The 23231-nt window shown below is 43.8% G+C and overlaps 1 protein-coding gene across 1 annotated transcript in view; it reads left to right on the top strand.

Moving 5' to 3' along the window:
- Positions 1-224: 224 nt before the first annotated feature.
- The window catches only part of srd5a1 (steroid-5-alpha-reductase, alpha polypeptide 1 (3-oxo-5 alpha-steroid delta 4-dehydrogenase alpha 1)), a 44502-nt gene continuing 21495 nt past the window's right edge, over positions 225-23231 (top strand). Inside the window, exons 1-2 of the mRNA XM_085988711.1 lie at positions 225-800; positions 22846-23012. Of these exons, the coding sequence (XP_085844837.1) occupies positions 484-800; positions 22846-23012 (484 nt within the window). The 5' untranslated portion in view covers positions 225-483. The remainder of the gene's footprint in view (positions 801-22845; positions 23013-23231) is intronic.

The raw sequence follows: 23231 nt of genomic DNA, 5'->3' as shown, positions 1-23231 counted from the left end.
AGCTCCAACGTGCCCCTCAGCATGCTAAGTGAAACACAAATTCTACTCTTACTTTACAATTCCTTCTCTGCTTGCTGCAGTGAGAAAAGGGAAGTGCCTCTGATAAATGTTTATGCTCACCAAGTGAGAGATATTGAGTGCAGGGGGTGAGAACGCTGCTCTGGTGTAATTCGCTCCTTTGCTTCACGCTGCCCTCTAATTCGCTCGTTTTGGATGTTCCGGTTGCTGTTAAACTAAGAACGTCACAGAGTCTCTCAAACCAACGCCGCTCTTGAATGGTTGATATCAAAGTCAATCACAACAAGTTCCCGTTCTCCTCAAAAAGCTAGATTCAAGGATCGCTATTTTGCTCAAGAGACAGTAACAATATTTAGTTGCGGTTCAATGCACTTTATGTTGAAATTTCAATACTACTGGATTGATAATGACCACATTGTCTTCAGTGTAAATAAAATAGTTCGCAATTGGCTTTAATTCTTCGTTATGTTCTCGCAGTCGATGTTTCGGTTTGTTTTGAGTGTGGACAATGAAAGCGAATTGCTCTTGAAATGGTTGCCCTTGCTCATGTTCCTTATGGGCGGCTGTGCTTTCTTGGCCACGCGGTTCGTTGATACGCCTTATGGGAGATATGCTTCCAGTAAATTCGGGTTTTCAGTCAATGTGAGGGTTGCTTGGTTTATCCAGACGATCCCGTCCCTGGCAATGCCAGTCTATCTGGTGTTTTTCAGCACTGACATTAGACCTTTGCAGCTTCCCAACCAGCTCCTCCTTGGCATGTTCATCTGCCACTACATCCACAGGTAAGAGTTTCTGGTTTCATAACTGAATTACATTTATGATAACGTGTAGGATAATAATGTACAGCGTAGAGACCTTTTAAATGGCATGCTAGTGCAGATACTGCTAGGAAAATTATGACGAGTTTAATACGCACTCCATTATTGCGTAATAAACCCAGCAATTTATGGCGAGGAAGAAATAGCCCATGAGTTGCGAATCGCCACAAATTGCTGGACGATTTTTACCACAAACTTTAGCTCGCTGTCAGTCTCGCCATGAATGTCAAGAAATTGCTGGATTTGCACCGTAAATACGAATTAATCTCGCCACACATATTTAGGGCTGCTATTTCACATCGTAAGGATGCAGCCCTGGCCTGCTGAGTTTTTCCAGCGTTTTCTGTTGTTATTTAGTAAGGACACTGTTACTGATCTGATTTATGTTCCTGCAATGCTACTCAACTTCAGAGGCCCAGAAAGGGAACAATTAAAACAATGGAGTCTCTCACCTACAGGTAGTAAATTGCTCCTAGAGGTTTTTTAGATTTTTAATTTTTAATTTTTTTTCTTAATTTTCCTTTCTGTCTCACTTTTCTCTCTCCCTTATCCAATCTTTCCTTCCCTCTCTTTATTTCTCTTTCCATATCTAATTTAACTCTAATTCACCCTATTTCCTTCTCCATTGTTCACTCTGTTTCCTTCTCTACCTTTCAATTTCATTGGTTAAGGGGATGAACCATTGGACCTGACGTTCACCAAGGTCCCAGTGCCACGATGACCTTGCCGCACCATTATCAATTCGCATTTCTAGCAAAATGGAACTAACTGCCTGAAAGGGTAGTAGAGGCAAAAACCCTCATTGCATTTAAAAAGTACTTGGATTTGCATTTGAAGTGCTGTAACCTACAGGGCTACAGACCAAGAACTGGAAAATGGGATTAGGCTGGATAGCTCTTTTTTGGTCGCATAGGCACGACAGGCTGAATGTCCTCCTTCTGTGCCGTAAATTTCTGTGATTCTATTCTACAATCTGAAGGGTGAGGGAAAAAATCCAATTAACACCGCCCACCATGAGATGCACAGCTCCAGCAATTTCTGGGACACTAGAAAAAGGAAATGATAAAGTAAGTGCCTTACGCCATTAATTATGCCACTCCATATTTTCCTGGCACGTTTGCGCCGCTTCACTGTTAGCTTCGCCGAAAGCAGTTAGAAGGTTATTATCGGAGCTCTGGCCCATTGGGGCAAACATTGTTGTCACTTAACAGTAAAATACGTAGTTTCAACATTTCCCCAGAAGAAAGAAACAAATTCAGGTTTCAACCTGAAATGGCAGCTGTTACATTTCACAAAGTTCCTCAGATGAAATCATTGCTGAGTCTGTAAATACTTTCTATTTTGTCTTTATTATTTTTGGAAAGGTGGTTATTGCCCATGAAATAAAATATTTCAGTGTCAAAACACTTAGTTTCTTTCATTTGGTGCATCCTTGACTTCCCATTATCAATTGGGTTTAAAATTGAGATTAATTGAAGTCCACGATGACATTTACTTCCAGTTACTAGAGTTATGCCTGGTGCTGGTATGTTTTATAATTTTTAGCTGCTAAGAGGTGTAGTTTATTGGAGTAAGTTATCAACACCGAGATCAGTTTCTTAGTTTGCTTAACGATGACATTTATGGTGTATCTCACCGTTGCAGGAAAATATGGGTAATTTTTCAATACTTTTTTGAGGAAAATAACTCATACATTGTTTTGAGGTGATGAGAATGAATTGTAGCTGCTAAAGCTTCAAATACCTGAGTCATGTTAGCCGAATAAATAGCCATAATCATAACACATCTAGTTAATGGTTATTTATCACTTTCAGATTACAACATCTGGAAGGTGTTCACAGGGCTGAAATTTATGAAACACAATTACGCAGTACAATTCAACTGACAACAACTTCTGTCAGTTTCATCGCCTTTTTAAATGGTATTTTTCAGGTTATTGATCCATCAAATTCACAAATGGTGATTTAAAATTGTGCCATTAACGTGGATCAACTTCGGAGGCCAGAAGGAAGAAATAGGGACTTTGATTTGGTCACAGTTTTACATAAAAAATATGAAGACGATTAGATGGTTGCTAAGCCACAGAAGCAAATTTCAGTGAAATTATTGAAAGGTTGACCACGCACAAATATGTTAGCAGATATTAAAGGTTAAACTGCTGCAATGAGATGACTGTTTTTGATTAAATAACTTCATTTTTGTAGTTTCAAGAATTGTCACAGAAGGGTGTCCATGTCAAACATTGACCATTGGACATTGGCTGCACCACTTCTGATTCATCACCATGCTTGCTGTGGCGTATCCAAATTAGAAATGCAGGAAAATATTGAGGAAGTTATCAATGGTGAGATTGGCGCACGAGACGCCAATGATTACGGTGTACATCACAGGTGTCGCCATTGCAGGAAAATCTGGGCTGATGTGTTTTATTATACAGGATGAAGAAAGCATATATATATATATATATAATATATATATATTTTTTTTAAAGCATAGCAACCTCAACCACAGTGGTTTAATAAGAAGGATAGAAAGAACATAAAAGACAAGCAAATAAGAGATACAAGGAAACAAAAAAGGAAGAATCGGGGTCCTGCAAAAGGCAACTGAGGATAGCTGAAGTAAAAAAATAAGTGGAGAGACCAATTGAAGAGGGCAACAAGAGGGACCCAAAGAAGTTTTAAAACTTTGTTAATAGTACAAGAAACTTTAAAGAACAAGTGGATTTGTTACGTAATAAATTGGGTTAAGCTGCTATAGCTGATCAGATATAATAAATATTTTGAATGTATTCTTCCCATTAATTTTCACAAAGAATGACTATATTCATAGTAAATGGGGCTAAGTGATTCATGGAATATACAAACATGTTGAACATACAGACGTGAATAGAAAACATATTACGTAGAAATTCAAACATGTCATGTCACCTTCAATAATGCAGCACTCCCGTGTCTACCTAGATTATGTGCTTAGATTCTGGAGTTTAGCTTGCTCCCACAATCTTTTGACTCAGAGAGTGCTATTAACTGAGTCAAGCTAATGTAATATAGAAGTAATTGATCAGGCTAATGGGCCGGATCTTGCTGGAGTGGGGCATCTCGTGGCATGCGGCATTAGTTAGACTTTGTTCTGCACCTTTCAGCTGGAACTTTTTTTGCATCGTAACTTGCTGCTAGTGTGAGCTGACAACAGGGCAGCTGGGATCTCTGAAGGGACCAACAGTTATCTCAACCAATGAGATTTAAGGATTGAGAAAGAATCAGAGGAATGACAGAGAAGGAGGATGATTTAGTGTGGGTGAATTAGAGTCAAATCAGGTACAGAAAGAGAAATAAAGGGACAGAAAAAAGAGACTGAAAGGAAAAGTAAGAAAAAATGTAAACATTTTAAATTTGAAATTTTAATATCTCTAACAATGATTGACTAAATGCGGGAATGAGATTGAACCATTTAAATCGTTCCCTTTCTGGGCCAGAGAGGTTGATTAGCATTGCATTAACAATTATCACATCATTAAAAGGGTACTTATGCTCTTAATTACCAGACTTAAATTCTGTGGTGAGTTTAATGGGCAAATAATGTGCAAAGCCAGCAGGTTCTTAAAAATAACTGCAAAGCAAACAACGAAGTGGTGTAAATTGACCAGCAAGTTTTGGAGATTCACAACTCACAGCGTATCTCTTAATCCCCTGAAATTGCTGGCTTAATAACATGTGTTGTTAGCATGCCATTATTTTTCCAGCAAGATCTGACCCAAATAATAAACAAAGAATTTCTTGAGTAAATAAGCTAGTGGACGAGACTGATCAAGTAGATGTAATTTATTGGGAATTTAAAGAAAGTGTTTGACAAAGTTCCACATATGAGGATAGTAAGGAAGATTAAGGTTCAAGGAATAGCTGACAAATCATATAGATAGATTGCGCATTGACCCGCAACAGAATACAGAGGACACTCTTAAATTGAAAATGTGCTCTCCAGAAAATGTAGAAGCACTGTGATCTGTTTTCTGACACCCGCTATTTACAATATATTGAATAATATGTAAGAGTGTCTGTAGCAGTAGAATTAAATTGGCCAATGTCGAAAGCTCTGTGAGCAGGTAACAAGTGGAAAGTAGATTGATTATCTCCAAAGAGACTTGGACCAATTGTGGAGGTGGAGTGAAATATGTCAGATGGATGTCAATTTTGATAAATGCAAGATTTTTATTCATTTATGGGATGTGGGCATTGCTGGCAAGGCCAGCATTTATTGCCCATCCCTAATTGCCCTTGAGCAGGTGGTGGTGAGCCGCCTTCTTGAACCGCTGCAGTTCGTGTGGTGAAGGTACTACCACAGTGCTGTTAGATACGGAGTTGCAGGATTTTGACCCAGCGACGATGAAGGAATGGCGATATACTTCTACGTCAGGATGGTATGTGACTTAGAGGGGAACTTAGAGGTGGTGGTGTTCCCATGTGCCTGCTGCCCTTGTCCTAGGTGGAAGAGGTCACGGGTTTGGGAGGTGCTGCCGAAGAAGCCTTGGCGAGTTGCTGCAGTGCATCTTGTAGATGGTACACATTGCAGCCACGGTACGCCGGTGGTACAGGGAGTGAATGTTTAAGGTGGTGGATGAGGTGCCAATCAAGCAGGCTGCATTGTCCAGGATGGTGTCGAGCTTGTGTGTTGTTGGAGCTGCACTCATCCAGGCAAATAGAGAGTATTCCATCACACTCCTTACTTGTGTCTTGTAGATGGTGGGAAGGCTTTGGGGAGTCAGGAGGTGAGACACTTGCTGCAGAATACCTAGCCTCTGACCTGCTCTTGTTGCCACAGCATTTATGTGGATGGTCCTGTTAAGTTTCTGGCCAATGGTGACCCCCCAAGATGGTGATGATAATGCCATTGAACGTCAAGGGGAGTGGTCAGACTCTTGTTTATTGGAGATAGTCATTGCCTGGTACTTCTGTGGCGTGAATGTTACCTGCCACTTATCAACCCAAGCCTGAACATCGTCCAGGTCTTGTTGCGTGTGGGCATGGACTGCTTCATTATCTGAGGAGTTGTGAATGGCACTAAAGCATATAGAAATGGGTAATAGTAAACATGTATAACATGAAACAATGGGACCCTAGAGTTGGGCAACCTCTCCAGGATTCAACAGGCACAACACCACTAAAATTGCAGAGAGGGATAACTCACCCAAACTGGCTTTCAAACAGAACAAAATAACAAAAGTAACTAAAATCATAACCTGAAAATATTCTATTTTAAGATATGCTGTTAGGAATAGTGGGACTGGGCTAAATGCAACACCACTGACATGCAACAGGTGGCTACCCAAAGTGATGACACCATTAAAGTGTCAAGGAGGGTGAATCCACACAAACTCGTCCTAAACAAAAAACATCTAACAAAAATTTAAACTATTTTGCAGTCGGCTGGTCTAGAGCCAGGCAAGCCTAGCCTCACAAGGATGGAATCAAGTGCTGGTCCTTAGTAGGTGACACAAGTAGAGATGGGTTGGCCCATCCAAACTGATCTTCAGATGAAAATAACTAAAATAAATTCAATTGCAATGGTGCAGTCGGGGGAGATTTAAACAAAAATTTAATGCAGTGCTCACAGATGGCATCTGGTAAAATGGTGGAAGCCATGGGGTAAATTCTTGTCTTCACCGCAGTAATATGATGAAGCACATCATCTGTATGCTGTAGAACCCATCCGAGTTTCTCTCCATTTAAATCAATATTCTGTCAGATTACTGCCCAGACAGTGAAGATGAAAATTTACCCCTATATGGTAGTGTTCAAGATTCATGTGGGATAACAGGAAAAGGTCAAATTCTGAGTAGGTTATAAAGGAAAGAATTTGGGAGTGATCATTCATTATACACTGAAAGCAGAATAAGACAGATATTAATGAGGCAAATCAGGTACTGAAGGACATTGGATTACAAGTCAGAAGAAGTTATACTGACATTATACAGACCAGTGGTGAGGGCATTTCTGGAGTATGGTATGCATTTTTAGTTATCCTCTCTCAAAAATAATATATATGCTTAAAAAACAGTTCAGAGACTAGGATGATTCCAGGCCTTAGGGAACTAAGTTAGAAAGAAAAGTTTGTGATTAAACATATTTCTGCAGGAGCAAAGAGGGACAACATGAAACAAGTCTTCAAAATAACAAAACATGCAAATGAAGTAGAAATCATCAATCTATTTATCTTGGACAGCTGTCTGTATGTCTCTCTCTTTCTTAAACTCATAGGTGTAAGCAAATAGTATCTCTACTTCACAGGTGTAACTAGCATTGACTTTTTCTGCCAACAGTTGGGTGGCAAAACACTATGGGGGAAAAATTTGGTTGCTTTGCGCCTCCCGTTAGCACACTAAGATGGGGCTAACGGGGCGCAAAGCAGCTAGCGCCCGGGCACGGCGAAATTGACCAGTCGTTTTGCGGCAGTGCTAAACACTACCGCCACAATCTCCTGCGCCCGCAGATCGTGACATCAGTCAAGCGTGCAACGCCCCGGTAGTGCCCCAGACCGGATAGTGAGTCATGCCCCCTGCCTTAGCACCTGCCGCTAGGAACGACAGGGAGAGGGGAACATTTTCAAGTTGGGAAGGGGCTGGGGGAGCACTATTTAAAGACAGGCGCTTCCTGAAATGAGCTTCCAACCACATATCCGCACCATAACTAAGACCGCCTATTTCCGCATCTGTAACGTTGCCCGTCTACGCCCTTGCCTCAGCTCATCTGCTGCTGAAACCCTCATCCATGCCTTTGTTACCTCTAGACTTGATTATTCCAAAGCACTCCTGGCTGGCCTCCCACATTCTACCCTATGTAAACTTGAGGTGATCCAAAACTCGGCTGCCCGTGTCCTAACTTACACCAAGTCCCGTTCACCCATCACCCCTGTGCTTGTTGACCTACATTGGCTCCCGGTTAAGCAACGCCTTGATTTCAAAATTCTCATCCTTGTTTTCAAATCCCTCCATAGCCTTGCCCCTCCCTATCTCTGTAATCTCCTTCAACCCCACAACCCCCCAAGATATCTGCGCTCCTCTAATTCTGGCCTCTTGAGCATCCCTGATTATAATCGCTCAACCATTGGTGGCCGTGTCTACTGTTGCCTAGGCCCTAAGCTCTGGAACTCCCTCCCTAAACCTCTCCGCCTCGCTACCTTTCGTTCCTCCTTTTAAGATGCTTGTTAAATCCTACCAAGCTTTTGGTCACCTGCCCTAATTTCTCTTTATGTGGCTTGGTGTCATTTTTTTTTGTCTTTTAATACTCCTGTGAAGTGCCTTGGGACGTTTTACTACTTTAAAGGCGCTATATAAATACAAGTTGTTGTTGTTAACTTCAACATCGGCATCGTCCCCCTCTTTTGTGAATACAGCTGCAAAGTATTCATTAAGTACCTAACCCACGTCCTCCGCCTCCACCTCCACACATAGATCACCATTTTGGTCCCTGATAGGCCCTACTCTTTCCTTAGTTATCCTCTTGCTCTTTATGTAATTATAAAAGATCTTTGGGTTTTCTTTGATTCTACTTGCCAGTATTCTTTCATGGCCTCTTTTTGCTTTCCTAATTCCTTCTTAATTTCACCCCTACACTTTCTATACTCGTCTAGGCTTTCTGCAGTATTGAGCTCACGGTATCTGATATAGGCTTCCCTTTTTTGCCTTATCTTACCCTGTATGCACTTTGTCATCCAGGGGGCTCTAAATTTGGCAGTTCTCCCCTTTTTCTTTGTGGGAACATGTTCACCCTGAACTCCATGTATCCCACTTGAATGTCTCCCACTGCTCTGACACTGATTTACCTTCAAGTAACTGTTTCCAGTCCATTTTTGCTAAATCACTTCTCAACCTAGTAAAATTGGCCTTCCCCAATTTTAGTACCCTTACTCCTGTTTTTTCTTTGTCATTATCCATAATTATGCTAAAACTAACTGAATTATGATCACTACCACAAAAATGCTCTCCCACTGATGCTCCTTCCACCTGCCCAGCTTCATTCCCTAGAACTAAATCCAGAACTGCCCCTCCTCTTGTTGGGCTTGCTACGTACAGGAAACTTTGATATCCGGCACCGACGGGACCGAGCTGTTGCCGTCCCATCAAAACTGCCGGAGAAACCAGCGCTAATGTTGAAACACACAGAGCTCCGTATCTGGCAATAAACCCTGTTGCTTAGCAACAGCTTCTAAACAGTCGGCCGTACCTTGCAAGTGTCTCTGTAGCTTAGCAACAGCTTCAGCGAGACCTTGCAGAGCCTGACTGGTAAAAAAAAAGCAACAAAAAGAAAAAAAAACTAACGAAACGGCTCCTGATTTTTGCCGGTGGATCGAGCATTCCGGACAGTTAACCTCCGGATAAACCAAAGTTTCCTGTATTGGCTAAAAAAGTTCTCCAGAATGCAATTTAGGAATTCTGTGCCCAATGTACCTTTTACACTGGTAGAATCCCAGGTAATATTGGGGTAATTGAAATCCGCCCCTATTCCTGCCCTATTGTTTTTGCACTTGTCAGAAATTTGCCTATAAATTTGCTCTTCTATCTCCCTCGGACTATTTGGGGGTCTAAAGTACACACTCGGCAGTGTGATTGCCCCATTTTTGTTCTTTAGTTCAACCTATATGACCTAATTTGATGATCCTTCTAACATATCGTCCCTCCTCACAGCTGTAATTGTCTCTTTAATCAATACTGCAACAACCCCCTTTTTTTATCCCCCTCTCTATCTCTCCTGGAAACCCTGTAACCAGGAATGTTGAGCTGCCATTCCTGCCCTTTCAGCCATGTCTCAGTAATTACTATAATATCATACTCCCACGTGTTTATCTGTGCCCTTAGCTCATCTCCTTTATTTCCTAGACTCCTTGCATAAAGTATATATATCATTTAGCATTGACAAACTGCCTTGTTGTCTATTTCCTAGCCTTTATTTCCTCTGCCTTCCAAACTCGCTTACTAATTTTCTGCCCTCCATTTCCAGCTTTGCTTCTCTCCCGTCTGAAAATACTCTCCAGTTCCCATCCCCCTGCCAAGCTAGTTTAAAACCTCCCCAACAGCACTAGCAACGCCCCCTCCCTGCGAGGATATTGGTCCCAGCTCTGTTGAGGTGCAACCTGTCCGGCTTGTACAGGTTCCACCTCCCCCAGAAACGGTCTCAATGCCTCAGGAATCTAAAGCCCTCTCTCCTACACCATCACTCCAGCCATGCGTTCATCTGCTCTATCCTCCTGTTACTGCACTCACTAGCACGTGGCACCGGGAGTAATCCGGAGATTATTACCTTTGAGGTCCTGCTTTTTAATCTCCTTGCTCCCTAAAATCTGCCTGCAGAACCTCATCCCTCTTTCTACCTATGTCGTTGGTAGACATGGACCATGACCTCTGGCTGATCACCCTCCTCCCTCAGAATGTCTTGCAGCCATTCAGTGACATCCTTGACCCTGGCACCAGGGGGGGCAACATACCATCCTGGAGTCATGTCTCTTGCCGCAGAAACGCCTGTCTGTTCCTCTGACTATCAAATCCCCTATTCTTATTGATCTTCCACTCTTCTTCTGCTGCCCCCCAACTGTGCAGCTGAGCCACCCATGGTGCCGTGGACTTGGCTCTGGCTGCACTCCCCAGAGGAACCATCGCCCCCACCAGTATTCAGAGCTGAAAACCGGTTAGCGAGCAAGATGCACTCGGGATTCCTGCCCTACCTGCCTGGTCCTCCTCTTCTGTCTGGCGGTCACCTATTCCCTCTCTGCCTGCACAGTCTTAAGCTGCGGGGTGACCACCTCCTGAAACGTGCTATCCAGGAAGTTCTCAGCCTCACGGATGCACTGCAGTGACTCCAGCTGCCGCTCAAGCTCCAAAACCTGGAGCTCGAGCTGCTGTAACGGGCGACACTTCCCGCACACGTGGCCGTTCTTTAAAAGGATCGCTGCAAGCCATTCAAAAAAAGGCGAGGACAAGCTTTGTCACAGATTTATGTGGGTCCAGGAGGAGCTTCACAAAAATGTTCTACATCGCTGCAGATCTGTCTGCACCCTCCCCCCCCCCCCCCCCCCCCCACCATGAGTGCCGCGCCACCGCTCCCCTTTGGGTTCTGCTACGCAAATGATCTGCCAGAATCGTTGTTTCCACACGCACCACACCCGCCAGATTCCACAGCTGGCAAGCTGCCGATGAGTGCTGGCATAGTGCTCACCGTTCGCTAGTCGTAAATAAATGAGACCCAAACCTCAAATTGGCTCGGTCCTATCGGCAGAGACTTTGGATGGGTAGTACAAGCACCCCATTGCAACTGGCCAAAATCCACCCAACATTACAAACACCCCCACTCTATTCACCTCCCTCTCCTTCATTTCCTCTACCTCTCCTTCCCCCACCCTCTCCTTCCCCCAACCTTTTCTCTTTTCTTTTGTGTCAGCCTTGGCTCAATGGTAGCACTCTCATCTCTTGAGTCAGAAGGTTGTGGGTTCAAGCTCCACTCCAGAGACTTGAGCACATAATCCAGGCTGATATTTTAGTGCTGCACTGTCTTTCAGATGAGATGTTCAGCCAAGGCCTGGTCTGCCTCCTCAGGTGAACGTAAACGATCTCATGGCACTATCTGAAGAAGAGCAGGGGAGTTCTCTGAATATACTGGCCAACATTTATCCCTCAACCAACACCTAAAACAGATTACCTGATCATAATCTCATTGCTACAAAAGCAAAATACTGCAGATGCTGGAAATCTGAAAGAAAAACAGAAAATGCTGGAAATACTCAGCCGGTCAGGCAGCATCTGTGGAGAGGGAAACAGAGTTAACATTTCAGGTCGATGACCTTGTGTTCTTTTCTCCCCTTCCCCCTTTTTCTGCCTCTGTACTTGCTTAAAAGCTTGTTACATCTCTAACCTTTTCCAGTTTTGACGAAAGGTCATCGACCTGAAAGGTTAACTCTATTTCTCTCTCCATAGATGCGGGCTGACCTGCTGAGTATATCCAGCATTTTCTGTTTTTATTTCAGATTTCAGATCAGCCATGGTCTCATTGAATGGCGGAACAAGCTCGAGGGGCTGAATGGCCTACTCCTGTTTCTATGTTCCTATGGTGGGGGATGGAGGTGTAGAGAGTTTGGACATCAATGGTAAAAAGGAGACGGTTCTGGCCAGGAAACTCTTAAAGTGGCGGAGGGTGTCGGAAGAGTCATGGATGTGGGTGGGAATAGACTTGACCTGCTGAGTATTTCCAGCATTTTCTGTTTTTAGTTCAGATTTCTAGCATCCGCAGTATTCTGCTTTTATATTTATGGCCCCTAGTTTTGGACTCCCCACACAAGTGGAAACATCTTCTCTACGTTTACCCTATCAAACCCCTTCATAATCTCAAAGACATCTATCAGGGCACCCCTCACCCTTCTCTTTTCTAGAGTAAAGAGCCGCAACCTGTTGAACCTTTCCTGATAAGTATATCCTCTCAGTTGTGGTATCATTCTTGTAAATCTTTTGTTGCACCTACTCCAGTGCCTCTATCTCCTTTTTGTAATATGGAGACCAGAACTTTTAACACAACTGGCTCTCAGATCCTGTGGGAATCAAGAACGAGCAGTAGACAGTCAGGAACTAAACACTTGTTCAGGTAAACTGAAAACATAAGATTGCAGAACTCAGTTGACCGATTACAGAACAGCCAGGAGGAAAAGTTCAAGAAAAGTATTTTTTGATGTCGGGACTAAAACTCAGAAAGGACAGATATCAAAAGGGAGTGAAGGTGTCACAGACAAACTACAGGATGCCAATCATCATAGAATCAAAAGCACAATTAAAGAAGATGAAAAGGACCAGAAAGACTTCAAACAAAAGTCAATGGGGGAAACAGAAGCAGAGCAAGGGATATTTGAGTAACATGAGGACTAGTTTTGATCACCTAGCTCCATTTTTGTCACAATTAGTTTGTAGTTCTGATCCTTAGAGGATCTTGGGAATGGAATACATTTTGTAATTAATTCTAGAATGCATCATGCTCAAATGTAATTGAATATGTATATACAGTAGGTGCCATGTGAAATGGTGATGTGTGCCATTTTATGATACTTGTTTAATTCCAAAACAAACTTTAAATTGCAAAAAGACAAACTTGAATTGTAGATTTCAACTTTCCAGTCATCACTGGCACTCAATAATGGCTAATTTTGTTCTTATTTTCTAGTCCAGTGGCACTGAGGCCAACTGTATTGGCCCAATTGCTGCTCTGGCTGAGATGAGCTAGTATTATAGGGGGACGAAAGCCCTTCTACTTTCCACTACTAACCAGATAGTTCCGATGGGCATTTGCATTATGTTTCAGTAGTTGTTTTATTACCTTTCTTCTTAGTATATTAGTATTTCCCTCTTTCTTTATTTCAATTAGGTACACATGTGGCCTAGATGGGATAACTTTTATTTACAGAGACATTGAATAAGCAGGCTGCTGGGAAATAGTTATTTTCTCAGCAAACTGAAAGTCAGATACTGATATTCTGTCTTATAGTTCCTTCTGTCTTCTAAAGGTACAACATACAATGTTCTGAACAAAATTAATGCAAATTATGATATCTTTCACAGATCAAAAGGGAGATTAAATAAAGCAAGTTTACCCACAGAAATAGAATAAGAAAATTTGTTCCAATAAGATGATGGATTTTTATATTGAGGAATTAAACCTTAAGAAAAGGTTAATCTAACTTCCTTCTTGACCAAATGTCTCTGCAACAACATATAAGTGTTACCAGAACTCCTTATATAATGTGTCTAAATTCAGGAATTTTAAAGTCTAGCAATATGTTTATTACTCCAATAATAGTAAAGTCCCTCCAGGATTTCCCTCTTAAGTTAACCCTTTTTCTGCTGTCCTTGCTTTTGTGTTTTCCCTCAAATATACATTAAAAAGAAATTCAACTGTCTCGACTACTCAACATGTTACAAAATAAACAAGCAATGCAAAATTTCAAATGCAAAGTTTCATTTGTCACATTTCTAATTACTAGAATAAGAAAAACAAAATGTAAATGACATTATTCATAAACTAAGCACACATTTTCATCAGTTACATCGTTACAATGAATTGAAGGCTCAATACATTTCTACTGTATAATGCAATGATGATTAAAAAATCCTACCAACCATTTAATTATTTAATGTACACTATTCGATCTCCCATGGTGTTGGACATGACGAGTGAAGACCAAATGTAGTCTTCAGTTGAAAGGCAGTTAGAGGGTGGGGAATAATGGGACCAGGGTGTACAGAGGTAATTTAGCCCCAATTTTAAAGTCATACATTCTTTTTTATAATTCGTTTTTTTATAGGATGTGTGCGTTGCTGGCAAGGCCAGCATTAATTGCCCTTGAGAAGGTGGTGGTGAGTCACCTTCTTGAACCGTTGCAGTCTGTGTGGTGAAGGGAACGGTCGCATAGTGGTAATGTCACTGGGCTAGTAATCCAGAGGCCTGAACTAATGGCAGCTGGGGAATTTAAATTCATTTAATTGAATAAATCTGGAGCTAGTATCAGTAATGGTAGCCATGAAACTATCGGATTGTCGTAAAAACCCATCTGGTTCAATAATGTCCTTTAGGGAAGGAAATCTGCCATCCTTACCTGGTCTGGCCTATATGTGACTCCAGACCCACAGCAATGTGGCTGACACTTAACTGCCCTCTGATATGGCCTAGCAAGCCACTCCGTTGTAACAAACCACTACGAAACATAATAAGAATAATAAGAATGAAACCACCCGGCATCGACCTTGGCACCGGCTACGACACATCCAGCCCAGTTGACCTGGCAAAGTTCTCCTCACCAACATCTGGGGACTTGTGCCAAAATTGGGAGAGCTGTCGCACAGACTGGTCAAGCAACAGCCTGGCATAGTCATAATCACAGAATCATACCTTTCAGCCAATGTCCCAAACTCCTCCATCACCATCCCTGGTTATGTCCTGTTCCACTGGCAGGACAGACCCACCAGTGGCACAGTGCTATACAGTCGCGAAGGAGTGAGCAAGGGAACTTCCTGCTGATTACCAGCTACTGCGCTCCCTCAGCTAATGAATCAGTACTCCTCCAAGTTGAACACCACTTGGAAGAAGCACTAAGAGTAGCAAGGGCACAGAATGTACTTTGGGTGGAGGACTTCAATGGTTCGGTAGCACCTCTACTGGCCGAGTTCTGCGACAGGTGGTGAGAGAACCAACACAAGGGAAAAACCTACTTGACCTCGTCCTCATCAATCTACCTGTAACAGATGCATCTGTCCATGACAGTATTGGTAGCAGTGACCACAGCACAGCTATTGTGGAGACTAAGTCCTGTCTTCACACTGAGGACACCCTCCACTGTGTTGTGTGGCACTACCACCGTGCTAAATGGGATAGATTCAGAACAGATGTAGCAGCTCAAAAATGGGCATCCATGGTGCTGTGGGCCATCAGCAACAGCAGAATTGTATTCCACCTCAATCTGTAACCTCATGGCCCAGCATATCCCTCACTCTACCATTACCATCAAGCCAGAGAACCAACCCTGGTTCAATAAGGAGTGAAGAAGAGCATGCCAGGAGCAGCACCAGAAGTACCAACCTGAGGAAGCTGCAACACCGGTCTATATGCAAGCTAAAAAGAGGAAGCAGCATGCTAGAGACAGGACTAAGCGATCCCACAATCAATGGATCAGATCAAAGCTCTGTAGTCCTGTCACATCCAGTCATGAACGATGGTGGACCATTATACAACTAACGGGAGGAGGAGGCGCCATGAATATCCCCATCCTCAATGATGGTGGAGCTCAGCAGGTGAGTGCAAAAGACAAGGCTGAAGCGAAAGGCAGAAGTGTCGAGTGAATGATCCATATTGGCCTACTCCTGAGGTCCTCACCATCACAGAAGCCAATCTCCAGCCAATTCAATTCAATCCACGTGATATCAAGAAATGGCTGAGAGCACTGGATACAGCAAAGGCTATGGGCCGACAACGTCCCGGCTATCGTGCTGAAGACTTGTGCTCCAGAACTAGCCGTGCCTCTAGCCAAGCTGTTCCAGTACAGCTACAACACTGGCATCTATCCGACAATGTGGAAAACTGCCCAGGTATGTCCTGTCCACAAAAAGCAGGAAAAATCTAATTCGGCCAATTACCGCCCCATCAGTCTACTCTCAATCATCAGCAAAGTGATGGAAGGTGTCATCAACAGTGCTATCAAGCGGCACTTACCAATAACCTGCTCACTGATGCCCAGTTTGGGTTCCGTCAAGACCACTCGGCTCCTGACCTCATTACAGCCTTGGTCCAAACATGGACAAAAGAGCTGAATTCCAGAAGTGAGCTGAGAGTAACTGCTCTTGACATCAAGGCAGCATTTGACCGAGTGTGGCATCAAGGAGCCCTAGTAAAACTGAAGTCAATGGGAATCAGGAGGAAAAATCTCCATTGGCTGGAGTCATACCTAGCACAAAGGAAGATGGTTGTGGTGGTTGAAGGTCAGTCATCACAGCCTCAGGACATCACTGCAGGAGTTCCTCAGGGCAGTGTCCTAGGCCCAACCATCTTCAGCTGCTTTATCAATGATCTTCTCTCCAACATAAGGTCAGAAATGGGGATGTTCGTTGATGACTGCAGTGTTCAGCGCCATTCACAACTCCTCAGATAATGAAGCAGTCCATGCCCGCATGCAGCAAGACCTGGATGGTGTTCAGGCTTGAGCTGATAAGTGGCAAGTAACATTTGCGCCACACAAGTGCCAGCCAATGACTATCTCCAACAAGAGAGAGTTTAGCTACCTCCCCTTGACATTCAACGGCATTACCATTGCCGACTCCCCCACCATCAACATCCTGGGGGGGGGTCACCATTGACTAGAAACTTAATTGGACCAGTCACATAAATACTATGGCTACAAGAGCAGGTCAGAGGCTGGGTATTCTGCAGCGAGTGTCTCCCCTCCTGACTCCCCAAAGCCTTTAACACGATGGGAGTACCTTCGCCTCATGAACTGCAGCAGTTCAAGAAGGCAGCTCACCACCAACTTCTCGAGGGCAAGTAGAGATGGGCAATAAATGCTGGCCTTGCCAGCGATGCCCACATTCTGTGAATGAATAAAATGTGGGTATTATTTATCTGAGCCATTTTGTCCATTTTCGCTTGTTTAGTGGGGCTATAATTCATAGCATATGATCAGCTGGCTGTGGCCAGGGAATGGCGATGACATCTGTTGTTTTGTCACATGGCAATCATGGTCACAGGGTTCCTTCACATTAGGCCATGAAAGATGGATGACTATAATCAAATTAATCTGAAGTGAAAACATCTCATAACATTATATTACATAATTTCCTGTGGCAGTCTTGTCGGTGAATCCATTTTGAGAATGTCATGAGTGTGCAGACAATATGAACACTAATATTTGAGAGAGGCAAGCTGAAAGAAGCATCTGGGGAAATAACCAATTTACGTTCAAAAGGAAGTGAGCAGGCTGAAACATTCCATTAAATAGAAAAAAATAGAGATGATAAACCTAAAACTTGAAACAAAAACTTACCTACAGATAAAACAAAATAGTTCAGAATTTATTTTGAGAGATGTTCATAAACTGGGCACAAAGCCACCAAGAAACCAGATAGTGTAGTTACAGTGTCATAAGTATACATATGCAAAACCCATAATAAGGGTAAACCTAGGAATTTACAATAGGGGAAAAAGACAGTGAAATGGCAGAAATATTGAATAATTACTTAGTCTCCCTGGTAATTACTGAGGCAAACAAGCTGGGCTAGGAAAAAGATCAAAAAAGATATTAAGACATTTAAGATAGAAAGGGGAAAGATAATTGATAAACTAACAAAACTTAGAGAGGATTAAACCCCTGATCTGATTGGTTTGCATCCTTGCATATTAAAAGAAGCTAGGAAAGAGATAGCAGAGGCACTATTACATATATATCTTTCGAAAAGGGAATAATGCCAGAGGATTGGTGGACAGCTAATGTTATTCCTATATTTAAAAAGGGAGATAGAACAAGTCCAGGAAACTAAAGACCAGTTAGCTCAATGTCAGTGGTAGGACAGATAATGGAGTCTTTCCACAAAGATAAAATAGAAAAACATCTTTAAACTGAAAATATAGTAAAGAATAGTCAGCACGGATGTCAAAAGGGAAGATCATGCTTGACCAACCTTATTGAATTGTTTGAAGAAGTAACAGAAAGTGTAGACAAGGGTAATGTAGTTGATGTAATATATTTGGATTTTTAAAAGGCCTTCAATAAGGTACCGCATAGTAGACTCATGACTAAGGTCAGAGCATGTGGAGTTAGGGTTCAAGTAGCAGAATGGATAGCTGACTGGCTACAAAACAGAGAGACGGGGTTAAGGATAGCTACTCAGACTGGCAAAAGGTGGAAGTGATGTTCCACAATGATCGGTGCTGGGACCACTGCTGTTCACCATTTACGTAAACGATTCGGACTTTGGGATCAGAAGTACAATTTTAAAATTTGCGAACACCACCAACTTGGGAGGTATAGTCAATACAGAGGAGGACATGAAGACATTAATAAACTTTCAGAATGGGTGTGTAATTGGCAAATTAATTTCAATATAGATAAGTGTGAGGTGGTGCATTTTGTTAGGAAGAATAAGGAAGCCACATACTCCTTGGAAAATAGAGTCTAATAGGGATAAAGAAGCAAAGGGATCTAGGGTACAGATACAAAAATCATTAAAAGTAGCGACACGGGTTAATAAGGCCATTTAAAAAAAAAAAAAAAAGCAAACCAAGCACTGAAGTTAATTTCTAGATGGCTAGAATTGAAAAGCCGAGAAGTTCTGTTAAACTTGTATTGAACCTTGGTTAGGCCACACTTGGAGCACTGTGCACAGTGCTGGTCTCCATATTCTAAAAGGGATTTAGAGGCACTGGAGAAGGTGCAAGTAAGAGTTACAAGAATGACACCAGAACTGAGAAGTTCTACCTATCAGCAAAGACAGAACAGGCTGGGGCTCCTTCCTCTAGAAAAGAGAAGGCTGAGGGGTGTCCTGATAGAGGTTGTTAAGATTATGAAAAGTTTTGATAGGGTAGGTGTAGAGAAAATGTTTCCATTTGTGGGGAGCCCAAAACTAGGGGCCATGAATGTAAGATTGTCACTAATAAACCCAAAAGCAAATTCAGGAGGAACTTCTTTACTTAGAGAGTGTTTAGAATGTGGAACCTGTTACCACAAGGAGCAGTTGAGGCAAATAGCATAAACGCATTTAAGGGGAAACTAGATAAACATATGAGGAAGAAAGGCATAGAAGATTATGCTGATAGGGTTAGATGAAGAGGGGTGGGAGGAGGCTCAAGTAGAGCATAAACACCAGCATGGACCAGTTAGGGTGAATGACCTGTTTCTGTGCTGTACACCCTATGTAATTCCAAGATGACATAAAGTGTGTGACAAAAATGTGACAAAAGGATGTCAAGTGGCACAGACAGGAAGTATGTGCAAATGCAAGATTTTTGGTATATTATAGATAGGTGTATTGGTAAGATAGTGATCTTCGTATTAATCCCCCCTCCCTCCCAGCCTAGTTTTTAAAAATATGTTCCTGGGATGTGGGCGTCGCTGGCAAGGCCAGCATTTATTGCCCATCCCTAATTGTCCTTGAGAAGGTGGTGGTGAGCCGCCACCTTAAACCGGTGCAGTCCATGTGGTGTGGGCGATCCCCCTCTGCCGGGTTTCCTCCATGGTACCGCGCTTCCTCCCCGCCTCTTGTAAATAGCAGGGCCAATCAGTGGAAGCTACATCGGTCCCTACTGCAGTTACAACCCTTAGTTACTACATCTTTCCTGGTTACTATGCAAATAAGTCCCCTTCAGAATCCATACTGGTAAAGTTCCTGTTAAAGGTCAGTACCTCCAATTTAGCTCAGTTCACCTTATTCACAGGATTCTTGCAGATGCATTTATGAAGTGCATGAACTAGCAGTTCCATAGTGGGGGTTCTGATGGAGCAGCACATGCTTAAATATGGTTTTTTCACTTCACTACCAGATTGCCAGTCCCTTGGTCTCAATTCTCCATCTCAATTCCTCATGCTCTCTCTCCACAGTTCACTGCCCTCCTATCCTCCCTTAATCTCTCCCTCCATGTAAACTCCCCAACCCATATCCACAGCCACCCCCTTGACATTGCCATCTCACGTGGCCTCGCTACTCCCATCATGTCAATCTCAGATAAGGCCATCTCTGATCATTTCCTTGTACGGTATCATTCTCTACCCACATCCCCCTTTCCCCTCCCAATCCTACTTCCTTCTGTGTCCGCCCTGGAAAAAACTCTCCCCCAACTCTCTTACAGCTGCACGTTCAAAATCCCAACTGTCCAGCCTTTGGCCCTCCTTTCACCATGACATTTCTGCAGCTACTGATCTGCTCAACCACATCCTCACCACCATCTTTGATGCCCTAGTCCCTATTAAAACAATTACTCTCTCTCATTCTGGCCGTTACCCCAGTACAGCCCTCATCTCTGCTCCCTTAAGTCCAAGGGACGCAGACTTGAATGGATATGGCGGATAACTGGTTTAGCCATTCACCACCAGATCTGGCTGGACCACATAAAGAATTATCGGGTCCCGCTCTCGTCTGCCAAAATTGCTCACTAATCCAGGATCATTCTGGAATGCAAAGATAACCCTTGGCTTCTTTTCGCTACTGCAAACTGTCTTCTTAAACCCCTCTCCCCTGTCTCCTCCACCCTCACCTCCGACAAGAAGAATGAGGAGCTCATGGACTTCTTTGTCAGTAAGATTGAGACCATCTGATCAGCTGCCTCTGCCACTTCCCTTCCTTCCCCTAGCCCACCGGGACAAACTTCCTCTAAGGTTCCCCCCTGCTCTCACCCTGAACTCGAATCTTTCTCCAGTTTCTCTCTGATCTCCCCACCTTCCCTCTCTGAGCTCATCTTGTTCATGAGACCCACTTCCTACTCGCTGGACTCTATTCCCAGGATACTGCTGACCACCTGTTGTATCCGTGTGTTAATGGAGACACGGAATGCAGGAGTTGGTTTAACAGGTGTTTACTGAACAAAGTCTGGAGGTGAACTAAAAGATACAAGACACTATACAGGCTTATATAGCCCGAGTGGCCACTACCGGCATTACAGTACACAGGGGCTATTAAAGGCACATACACCACACCACCCAACTTCCCTTCCTGGCTCCCATGTTAGCTGATATTGTTAACCCTTGACCCCCTCTGTCCTTTCAAACTACCACCCCATCTCCAACCTCCTTTTCCTCTCCAAAGTCCGTGAACGTGTTGTCGCCTCCCAAATCCATGCCCATCTTTCCCGGAACTCCATGTTTGAATCTCTCTAATCAGGTTTCTGCTCCTGCCGCAGTACTGAAACGGCTCTTAACAAAGTCACAAATGACATCCTATGTGACTGTGACAAAGGTAAGTTATCTCTCTGCATCCTTCTCGACCTGTCTGCAGCCTTTGACACGGTTGTCCACACCATCCTCCTCCAACGACTCCCACCATCCTCCAGCTAGCTGGGACTGCACTCACCTGGTTCTGTTCTAATCTATCTAATCGTAGCCAGAGAATCACCTGCAATGGCTTCTCTTCTGGCGCCTGCACCATTACCTCTGGCGTCCCCCAAGGATCTTTCTTTGGCCCCCTCCTATTTCTCATCTACATGCTGCCCCTCGGCGACATCATCCGAAAACATGGCATCAGTTTCCATATGTACGCTGACGATACCCAGCTCTACCTCACCACCACCACTCTCGACCTCTCCACTGTCTCTAAATTGTCAGACTGCTTGTCCAACATCCAGTACTGGATGAGCAAAAATTTCCTCCAAGTAAATATTGGGAAGACTGAAGCCATTGTCTTCGGTCCCCGCCACAAACTCCGTTCCCTCGCCACCCACTCCCTGGCAACTGTCTGAGGCTGAACCAGACTGTTTGCAACCTCGGGTGATTTTGCCAGCCCTGGCGAGGCGGGACTACCGGGAAAATGGCAGAATTTGGGGGCAGGTGCCATCTTGCCAGGAGGCGGGTAGCCGACCCGCGCCGGGTCCTGTCTCCTTGGAGACGGGAAGGGATTAAAGCCACTTAACTTCCTGTTAACAGATAGTTAACAGGCAGAAAATAGGATTATCCCCTTTTTGCCCTCACAAGTGCGGGCTTCCCGAAGGCTCCGAAACCCGCCAGGTCAACGAGGCGAGTAGTGGGTCTGCCGGGTCCAAAAGTGTGCTGTGGAGGTGAGTGATGGGTGCAAGTGTGGAGAGGTGAGTATCTGAGGTAAGTGGAAAGTGTTAGAAAAAGTGTACTTACCCTTGTTTCTTCCTGCAGGCTTCAGTCGGTGGGTATGTGGAGAGTCTCGCACCTCCGCGGTAGAGATGACAGATGGCCGTTGCATTCTCCAATGCAACAACCATCTAATTTCTGCAAAAGAGAGGTTTGATGAGGTCTTGAATTCAAGACCTCATCAAACAACGTCATACGTTGACGTTCTCTGCAACCGGCTTTCCCTTAATTGGCCTGCTAACCCCGCTGGGCGGGCTTAACAAGGTCAACCAAGGGAAAATAGCGTGGGTTGGCCAGAAGTCGATGGAGGTGGGACTGAAACCCGACAAGTGGGAGTCCTGCCTTCAAAAGCTCCCCATTGGCAAAATCACCCCTCAGTGTCATATTTGACCGCAAAATGAGCTTCCAATGACATATCTGCGCCATCACGAAGATTGCCTATTTCCACCTCCTACACATCACCGACTCTGCCCCTGCCTCAGCTCATCTGCTGCTGAACCCCCCATCCATGCCTCTGTTACCTCTAAACCTGACTATTCCAACGCACTGCTGGCCGGCCTCTCACGTTCTAGCCACCGTGAACTTGAGGTCATCCAAAACTCTGCTGCCCGTGTTCTAACTTGCACCAAGTCCCGTTCACCCATACTTTCTTTTGGAAAAAATGTGCTAAACAATTCTCTGTTCATTACAGGTCACTGATATTCCCTTTTTTAATTAGAGGAGGAAAGGCGACACCCTTCATTTCTCTTGTATTGGCTTTCATATTTTGCGTATATAATGGATATCTGCAGGCCAGATACCTAAGCAAGTATGCTGTCTACCCATCAGACTGGATAACTGATCCACGCTTCCTCACAGGTAATCTTAATTTGATGCAAATGTTTATTTTTGGGGAGGGCAGATTATGCAGTTGCATGGGCAATTATTTAGGCTTGAGGGCCACTGAACAAGTTTTGGTGAGCTGTTGAGGGCCGCATGCCAATGGTCCCCCTAAGGTGTGTGGCCATGCACCCAACTGCGAGATCCCTGCAGGCCGGTCACCAGCTCCTGCCGCTGGAAGAGATACTGAGCACGTGC

This window comes from Somniosus microcephalus, chromosome 5, assembly GCF_052327205.1.
Source record: "Somniosus microcephalus isolate GS21.2 chromosome 5, FLI_Smic_1.0, whole genome shotgun sequence".
NCBI classification, from domain to species: domain Eukaryota; kingdom Metazoa; phylum Chordata; class Chondrichthyes; order Squaliformes; family Somniosidae; genus Somniosus; species Somniosus microcephalus.
The sequence above is the reverse complement of the archived record's forward strand: the minus strand, read 5'-3'. Positions and strand labels throughout refer to the sequence as shown.